This window comes from Daldinia childiae (assembly GCF_008694065.1).
Source record: "Daldinia childiae strain JS-1345 chromosome Unknown Scaffold2, whole genome shotgun sequence".
Lineage (NCBI taxonomy): Eukaryota > Fungi > Ascomycota > Sordariomycetes > Xylariales > Hypoxylaceae > Daldinia > Daldinia childiae.
This window is the reverse complement of record NW_022984643.1, coordinates 2628583-2638808: the sequence shown is the minus strand read 5'-3', so window position 1 is coordinate 2638808 and position 10226 is coordinate 2628583. Positions and strand designations below refer to the sequence as shown.

Below are 10226 nucleotides of genomic sequence, written 5' to 3'. Positions count from 1 at the left end.
ATTGAATGTAAAATGGCGGTGAAAATGCGCTCGACGGATTAAAAATATTTCAATTCGTTCGTAATTCTCCTAATCAAGTTTTTTTGCTCGGGACTCGGGACTTTCATGTTGGGCAGTCTTTGGGTATATCGGCAAGACTTACCAATCCCCGCTGAAGCCCAAAGCCAACGATCCTTCAGCGCGTAGAATACAACATGATAACTTCAATCTTGACGTAAGAGTGGCCTTGTAGAGACCCTGTAGATGGTGAAATGACGCGGCTTTCATGTTATGTGCCTGAGATATCCAATCAATTATGGAAATAGTGTAGGCTTGTCAACGGTGAGTCATGAGACCCTATTTGAAGTTTTAATGCGATTATTGGCAAAAATGGCGCCTAATCGTAGGTCGCCTTGTTCTCACACCCTGCTATTCCACCGCCTGATGCCAAATTTTTTTTTCTTTATTGATAGATTATTGATAGTCGTTGTTCTCTAGGAGGCCTCAGATGTCTTCGCCATAGACCCGGTCGGGCCAGTGGGTCGTTAACACGACATTGGGCCGGGCGAAAAGCCAGATACGTCAACGAGGCAAAGTCAATCCGAGCGAAATACCTTGGTTGATGAATGAGTAACTCTGTAGATGTTATCCTGTGGGTCTTTAGCCTTTCGTGTTCTTCTAGAGGGCTCCTCTGATGAGTCTTTCTGCATAGTAGTTTGTACTGTTTGTTGAGCGGATTCGGACGTTCCGCATCATTAAGGTGTAAATCCCCTATGAGGTCATGGCCTCGCTTATGCACGCACGCACAAGGAAGATGCTCTATCCGGTTCAAATCTGTTAAATGCGGTGGAGACTAAGCGATAAATCTAAGATCGTTGAGTTGTCGAGTCGGTGTACCGGCGGCAGGTGTGGCTAATAAGTAACGTTGTGATGTGTTGGCGGGCCGCAACGTGGAATCTAGAGCTGTGTAACTAAACACAGCCACATTTCCCCAGGGTCTAGGATAGGTTAGGTACCTATGTACATCCCAAGAAATAAAATCGACTAGGGGTTTATGATCGACAAGGTCCCCGCATACAAAAACAGGTAGCTTTAGGTACGTACCTACATATGTATGTCTTTTTTCAGCTTCACATGGATTTGAACTTACTATTCCAGCGAGGATCACCTTAAAGTGTCACGTATCAAAACAATGCCTATCCATCCGCCTGGGAAACTTGGCAAAATTATTCGTAACGAGATGCCTATCATACATGCCCTTACAGTTGGAATTTCCACAAGTTGGTAACATGCAACTTTTAGTTACATATCTGTGTGGAACCATAGATGTGAACTACCGCGCATGAAAGTAACCTGTATCTCTATAGAAAAGCAAGGGTCTTGTTTAATGCCGAGCTTGCGCCACAACGATAGAGATCGAGTCGATTTTCACATGTATTCATCATCATGTGGGCACTGAGGTCCTTATTAGTATTCTATTATTGCATACTTTCGCGGCAATGACTTCGGAATCGGGTAAGCCACATTTAGGTAAATACGATCCTATGATTCCATATTCTATTGCGCTATTTCGAGATCGGCTAATTAAGAAACTAAAAACTTGGTAACCAAAGGAATACGTGAAGACGTGTTCTGGCTTCTAGATTTACGAGGTACCTGGCTTTAGGTAAGTAAAAGACCACGTTGAACCTTGACTTGGCTTTTACCCAACGTACATAGATAGGCAAATATAGTATTTTAATGCAATATAATTTACTGGCCATCATTCCTCTAATGATATTGCCATTGCGCGTCTCGTCTTAGAAGGGGCTAATGCCGCCCTCACAAATTGGCCGCGTCAAGCTCGTGATGGCTTTAAGGGATGGCTGACTTAATCGACCTGGCGGCTGCTCTTACATCTACGTCCCCACCGATGCATCATATGTAGAACCATTGAGCTGCATGTAAGCGGATGTGATGCACGAAAATATGCTCTCGGATCTTACTACGGTAGACGATATAGACGAGGTAGACCATGGAAACGTCTCCATTGGGTTGCCTCTCATTTGTGCCCCGACCTCGCGGTTGTAATAGGCTTTTGTTGGTCCGTGAAGAAGCACATGATAGTGGAGATAACCTGAATCTCCATACTCCTGAGAAGATCCATTACGACAAGATCCAGTACGACGGGACGTCATGAAGCGATCTGTAGACAAGCAAACAGGAACCTTGCACGGAGAATTTAGAAGCGACGTGGCTTGTCACTATAAAAAAAGAAGTGAAAGTAGTGAGGCGGCAAGGAACGGAATTATGGACCACGGAGAGGCCGTTGCTAGCCTGCCGATGTGCAAGAAACTTGGATACGTACCGGTACTTGCGATTAAGATAGAATCGAGATGCACGGACCAGGGACAAGGTTTAGTTAAGTGTGTGCACGAGCCACACCGGCATTGACGGTCAAGTGACTTCGGCAACCGAGAATTGTATCTCTTTTACTACCTTCACCAATCATCAAAATTCATTCAACTATCATATTTTCAGCCAATTGAATTATTTGTATCATATCTCTACTGACCGAAACAGGTGAGCAGGTATCTCCAATCGTTTTTGAGTGGCCTTGTTGATCCTGTCTTCTCTCGGTTGAGAGCGTCTCGAGTTCGAGCCACATGACTGATTCTCTGCTGGAAGCTTAGATTCGGCATTACTCGATCATGTAACATAGGCCAGTTTATGATACTCACACCCAAGGATGTTATACATGTTAGAAGCGGACTTGTCCAACAGCCGGCTGTCCTTTCTAAGGCATACGTCGGCGTGACGAAGTTTCAACTCGCTCAAGATCGGCCTAGTGGATCTCAGGAGTCTCGGCGGGCTTCTCTATCAACTAGGTCACGATACGATCGAAGAACCCCGGGGACCTTAATATACAATCTGTTAAAGGGTTGGTCTGGACTCTCAGTGTAACCAAAGGCCGATATTCCGGAGCGGGAACTAAGTTTAGTCTTAGTCGGTGCCGTAATGGGGTGATGGTAATATTCCAGATGAGGAAGTAAACAGATAGGAGACTGGAGATGTTCCCCCTTTTGTTAACCCCCCTGGGGGACCTGAGGCTCCTTTCATGAAACACAAATTGAATTTCTTTTTTCTCGAATTATCATTCGCTTATTCTTATCCTTATTTTCCGTTTCGCTCACATCTAGACTTAAAGGTCCCCAGAAATATCATCGTGGTGCTTCCCTGATTCTTCTCATTTTATAGCCAATGGAAATTCAACCTCAAATCAACTTTCTCCACTTCAATACTTTTCCGGTTCGCATGAATCAACCAATCATAACCCAAAACAGCCAATTTACATCGACACACCTCAACTCACCTTCTGCCACTAACATGGGTTACAACCTTGACATATGCCATCGACTGGTTCTCGTTCAATATCGACATGGCTCTAGCTCTCGTCAGACTTGCTCGCTCTTTTCTTTTCGTCCCCATCTAGTAATATACACACGCAATCTGGTCCCTATCTTGTGATGCCTCATTTTTATATGCCCCATCGACTAGCTCCTTGACGCTGTAAGCGCCTCTATGAGCGTACGAGATCGCTCGTTCTCCCTTGCGGTTCTTCGGCTTATGGGATGCTGTACCCCAGATATAACTCTCGGCGGATCCATCTCTTCCTCTAGGACTGACCGGCAAGAAGCCCGAGGCGAGTGTCGTTTCTGCATCTGGCTCGAAAGGGAAGAAGACCTTTTGGTCAAGCGCTAGTCTTCTTCGTCTCCTTCTTTGAGGCGTACATATAGCTTACTTACTAGGTTTCAGATTACTTACTGAGGCGGCGACGCTTCAAGTTATCTCCTCACTCATATGCAAGTCATAAGGAGCTGCCCCAGAATATAGCAGCATCGCAATGCAGCTCTAGGATGCTGGAGACTCTTACTGGTTGGCAGCAAGGATGCATCTATTATCAAAGGGATACTATCAGTCGATCAATATCAAGCGATATCTACCAATGATTTCCTAATCAGTTTCAACTTACTTCCAATGAATAGAAAGCGGCAAGTTGCATTGATACGGCAATTTCCAGAGATGTTCCAAGAGCTCCGGGCGATCTCCTAACAGCGAATTGGACCTTTCATATCGATGATCTATGAGGCACGTTCTTTTAATCTGACTGGCTACTGCATTGGTTACCATATGGGCTTTCAGGTCATCTGCGTCCAGCAGCATGCATGACTACAACGACAAGGCTCCTTCGGTACTAGATAAAGCTGCAGCTTGCTCAAGAAGTTCATGCAGGGAAAGGCTGATCTCGTAATTAGTATATGATGCTTTATTATTTGCAACGTGCTTCTATCTAGTGTCTAGGACTAACAGCGATATCACATTTCTATATTCGACAGTGTGCTTATTTATTATTCCAATGCGACGTTAATGTATGAATATCACATCTCAAAAGAATCACCGAAGGAAGGGGGTTTAATATTCCAAAGTCCAATATGGAACTAGTTCCATTGCAGATGGGCCGATGAATAAGAAAAGGTAGTGAAGATATCGGTACCTCTTTTCGGATGAAACAGATGTACCAACCTAGATAGGCATTAAGCATACGACCTTTTAGACTATAAATTATTTTACGGAGCTTTTTTTTTTTTTTCTACTACGTGACATTATTAGAGAGTGATATGAAGCGGGACAAGAGGACTAATACACATAACTCGGAATACTCCATAACAACGAAACCCACCTAAATACATTAAACAAGGCCGAAGGCAACGTAAACATAGGTATGCATCTATGTAGTTAAACTCAAAAAGAATAGGAGAAACAAGAAACAGTTGATGTTTCCTAATTGACTGTGTATGTACCTATGTGAGGTATTGAAGGTTAGGTACCGGATAAAGGAAACAACCTTGAAAGTTGACATATCCATTGTCAAGTACATGGGTACTTTGGGCTGTGGGCATGTTGGTGGGTTCTTTCCAAAGGGGATTTCCATTGTCGCTTGTACCGGTACATAAGATATGACCTAGAAATCGAGTTTGGTAGAGGCTAAGTAGAGTTTAGTGGCGCTGCACTGGCCACACCTGCAGCATTTTCAGCTCGGGTCTTTCAGTATTACTTCTCCCATTTGCTATTCTCTCTTTTGGGGCATATGCAAGTCGCATACACAGCCCACTCGAAAAAGTGCAGTGCTACGATGGCTCCTCTTTTGCCGCGCATGACTAGGGTGCGTCGGCCGTGGTATCGGTGGATTATTCTGATGCCTGCCCTGCGTCTTGCGTCCTGCGTTGCCTCGTTCTGCGGATGCTACCTAGCGCTACCTAACCTGACTTGCCTGACCTACCTGACCTACCTGACCTACCTGACCTACCTGACCTACCTGACCTACCTGACCTACCTGACCTACCTGGCGTTGGTGGTGGTTCCTAATGCAAGACAGTGGACACACCATGGGAAACCGTACGAAACCAGGCCTGCCCGCATGGCCCATACCATCCCATTACCAGCTAGGAATGCTCCGAGGGATTGGAGAGGGCGAGCAGGGGATGGAAAATCGATATACTATATTGTACACGGCGCGCCGAGGGTGAGAGAGGGGGAAAAAAAATAGTCAAGAACAGAGCACCAAGAGGATTTTACTATAACACACCCCCACACCCACAACACGAGTTTTCTCACCCTCCTCTTTCTTCTTCACGAGCTACTCGTCCACCGTTCTCTTCTTCTTATTTGTGGTCGTAGGCGTACACGCTAATACCCAGTCCTGGGAACGCCTAGTTTTTCTGTGCCGTCTTTTTATTATTATTATTCGTCTTTCCCATCTCACTGACCCCCCTCTCTTCCGCAAGCGCTCTCCACCACCTTTGGATATTCCTTGTCGCATTTCTTCTGTCCTCCTCCGGAGTTTACAGTACTATACAAAAATGCCCCCACAACTGTTACCGGCTTCGGCCGCCGCTTTTGCGCCGCGAGCTTCGTCCGTCAACGTTGTCCTCGGCTCCAAGGTCGAGCCTTGGCTAACACAAACTCTAAAGCGCATCAACAGAGTCAAGAGACCGCTAAACAGCATACCGCAACACCAAAGATGTCTGACCGAGACGCTATCTTCGCCAAACGCCATCTGGACTTTGGCGTCGTTGATGTTACCCAAGGCACCCGAGTCCGACCTGCGCAAAGATTCTAATCCGCTAATAGAGGCTCTGTTCAACTACCAGCTAATACACATCGAGGCTTATATTGTTCATGTCGATATGGTATTGCGGAATGAGGTTGCTTATAAGTTGACGCCCGACTCGATAGAATCTCTTATCGAATATCACAAGGATATCTACTGCGTCAATGCTAAGGCCGACACTTACGACTGGCCCGAGAAGGAGCAGCACGCCAAGAAATTGCACGAAGACTTCGTCCAGGCTATTAACAAGTTCGTTTATAGAACTCACGTTTCCGCCCTCGAGGGTTTAGAAGAGGAGGGTGCTGGAGAGTTATTATGTGGGAAGAGTGAGGAAGTTAAGAATAACGTCATGGGATTGATAAATAAACCGCTACTACCGCCACCACCGAAGATCGTCGATGTCGTCCGCCAACCGCCATTATTACCCAGTTCACCAGTGGGTGCGAATATGTGGTCGCAATCTATGCATTCGCCTGCAATGCCTGCTCCGGTTGAGCCATGGAGGGTTCTACCCTCCAGCCCCAACTCTACCTCGGTAGAATCGACTGCGCCGATATGGGCCAACATGGGGTTACATGACATTCAAGTGACTTCGCCAGGCATACCGTACAGCCAACCGTACTCCACGGCCGGAATGTTTTACAGCTCGCCGATGGTGACGGCTCCGATTCCGGCGCTGCCGCTTCCCAGCATGTTGGCGTCGCAGTGCGGTGTAGGTGTGGGATATGGCGGTTTCGGTTGGGATCGATATCAGGAGTATACGACGACCATATGACAATCACCGCCTGCCACGGGAGATCGCCTGCCAGTGGTAACGACCTCTTAGCAGCCCTCTAACTTCAGATGGTGATTTCGGTTCTCGTTTCCTCCAATTCGAAAAAGACATCTGCTGCATAGATCTCATCGCGTCCCAGTGCATCCCGGCGTTTTGCATCGATTAGGAACGAACTTCTCGACCGTTTTGGCATATATAATAATCTCGGGGTTTCTTTATTTATTTATTTTTATGTTTGGGAAGCGAGCGTTTGTTTTTATAGGGTATACCTCACATCGTCACAACCGCCAGCTCGGTCACAAAGCTGTATTTCTTTTTCACCACATGGCTGGGACTCGGTGGGTATCTGATCGCATTTACAAGTAGGGCAGGGCCTCGAGATATGTGAGGCTGGATTTTCCTTTTCTACGTTAAAATAAGAGGTATACGCAGCAATGCACCCGATCATCGCCCGGCAAAGACCTGGACAGGACAAGTTTTTCGATTACCACATTTTTATTTTCCTCTCGTTTTACGGCATAAAGTGGCTTTCTTAAACAAAGATACCCCAATTAACCAACGCGAAACCATGGACGATGGATTCGGCCCTCTGATTCGCATCCTCGCTTCAGGAGATATTCTTTCTTTTCCCGGGACTCGGTTTCATGTGTTACGATTAATGAACGACCTAATAACGAATAATCACGCGAGCTTAATGACGACTTCCCCGACGATAAGGACCATATTCAACTTGACGTTGAACCTTCTCTCCGAAGCAAGAAATCCCATTAAGCGACAATGAATTATTCGAATGGAAGATGCAAGGGATTGAGTCCCATAGTTGCATCTTGCACGGTCGATTCTACACGTCGCATCGAAACCGAAATCAAAGCAGATCATCTGAGATACTGCTCCCAAAGGCAGACACTGGTTGTCAGCATGCCAAGGCCTCTTGCGTATTCTGAGTTGCGCCGTGGCAAGATCGGTAAGCAATCCAGAACGCAGTGGCCGGGACCTGAAAGCGAGGGGGGAAAGATCTCACGATCACACAAAAGAAGCTGGGCATAATTTGGAAGTCCTTGCTGAGCAAGGAAATGCGGAGCCCTTTACCGCCGTCTTTGCCCGCACATTACTAGATCCGTCAGCTCATCCCTTGGAATAACGCCTCTCCCAGAGACTCGACTAAGCGCCGCGCCGAGTTAGGTGCACGACGCGGCCGCCCTACCAACTTCTGGTAGGCATGCCTAGACATGCAGGCGACCGCGGCAGTTGATGAAGGGAGATAGGTTGTTTTCTCCAGGGATAGAGGACTAGGAATGATGCGCGGCGAATTGTAGCATCATCTCACTACATCCGGATCTCCCGGTGCGAACGAAAGATTCCCCGGATGAGTGACGGTGAGCCACATAGGTGGTACATTGCTGCGCAAGTACCAACTAGGTGGCATGAGATGCTGGATAAAAGAGTCGTGTCGGCGGTGGCCCTGGAGGCAATTATCAAACACGGCCGGCATGTACGGTCAAAAAGCTCCCCCCTGCATTGTTTAGTTTGAAATCACAATAGTATCTACCTAGGTAGTTAATTGAACATTATCAAGTTCATGAGCCACATGTGTCACTACGTTGTTTGTCCCCCAAAATATTAACCCTTCGTTAGGCTCTAATGCGTGGGGCATGCATGGGCGCAAGAGAAACGTAACACTCTATCACATGCGCTGCGCCGTTCAACTCGGCCGTTGGGATGTTTTGGACTTGCCTTTCCTGTCGCCAGCCTCCGTTATTAGTACAGACATAGACACGGACACAGACCAAGTAGTAAGCCCTTGATGATCTAGTAACATGCGCGTCAGCAACGAGACGAAAGCCACAAGTTTGAGTTCTTTTTGCCTCATTATGATATGCTACGGCACATGATTTGTTAGGTGCGGCTGTGACCGCACAATACACAGGCGAAGAAGAGAACGGCATCTGTCTATCCGGAGTTGCGAACCCCATCCGGAAACACATGGCAAGAGACAGGGCCGATGGGACTCGGCAGATCGGTTTCAATTTTGGAAGTGTTGGATCTTACGGATAAGATATCTGTTAGATAGGTACCTATCATAACAGACAGCAGGCTGGTTACCAGTGAGTTACTATGTTTATCTGAACCGAACCCACTCTCGGTCTACGATTTCTTACGGGCCTACTACCTACCTATTGTATGCGGCGTCGATCATATAATATAAACCCTTATACGGAATTCCGCGTGCTGATATATGTACATATCTACCTACATATATTCTATTCACTCGGTAAGACGTATGTAATACGCGACATGGCTCCCCAGTCGCGTGTGTGCGAATATCAGTTCCGTCGCAATATGTATCGTATAGGAGACAATTCGTCTGCCGCGAAGATCTCGTCATCGTCTTGTCCGGATTAGGTAGGTACTCTATCGAGTTAGGCTATCTTTTCCCCGTTTCTGTTTTTTATAACTAGGTACCTGTGTTTTTTGTCTTGGTCGTTTATCTGACAAATGTGGGGGATCGTCAGGACATACCGAGCGCTGCTATATGCCATATGCTATACTACTTCTGACATGTGGCCCTTATGTTTCTGCAATGGTGGTTGTTAGATAAAATTGATGGTAAAGTGTAAGTGTAAGTGTAAGTGTAAGTGGTATGTGTACCTAATGTATGTGTAAAGTGTACGTATTTGCATGTGACGCTAACTGCGCCACGAAAAGAACACGATCGAAACATGTACGATGCCCCCCGATGGGCTTTGCTTCAGCCATCTATTACATACTAAGATCAATACTTAACCACCTATGCTATATGCATGTTGGGTCATGTTTCTCAACTTCACACATTACGCAACATCCGTATGGGGTAAAATACATGCCAAACATACATAATTACCGCATCTAAGCCTACTTTATGTGTCAGTCTATTAGAAACAAGACGGCGGTATTCGCGTCTTGCGCCGGCGTGCTACAGAACCCATCAACGAGAAACGAATACGGCCTGCATGTTGATGTAGGTAATAATGTAAATAGTAAATACGTAGTAGGAGGGAGGGACATACATATGCATACATGCATGCATGCGGATGTAGAGTCGTGGCGGAGAGCGACCAACATGTCGACCCGCATACAACATATAGCATACAGCATACAGCATAGTTACATGAAATAAAATAAACTATCGCCCGGCCCCCCTTTCGAGACTACCGGATGCTTCGCCGTGATAGAGTACGACATCATATTGCCGGACTGTAAATAGGAAAAGGAGAGTAAGGAGAGTAAGTACGCATAAGACATGATACCAATCGGCATGATTCTCTATCGGTAAAAATTAAA

General features: G+C 46.3%; 1 protein-coding gene across 1 annotated transcript; it reads left to right on the top strand.

The window, feature by feature from the left end:
* Nucleotides 1-5879: 5879 nt before the first annotated feature.
* GL218_01623 (uncharacterized protein) lies at nt 5880-6905 on the top strand (the record flags this gene model as incomplete). Its single annotated transcript, XM_033578100.1, has 1 exon — nt 5880-6905. The coding sequence occupies one exon, from the start codon at nt 5880-5882 to the stop codon at nt 6903-6905; it is 1026 nt and encodes a 341-aa protein (XP_033438166.1).
* Between the last annotated feature and the right edge of the window lie 3321 nt (nt 6906-10226).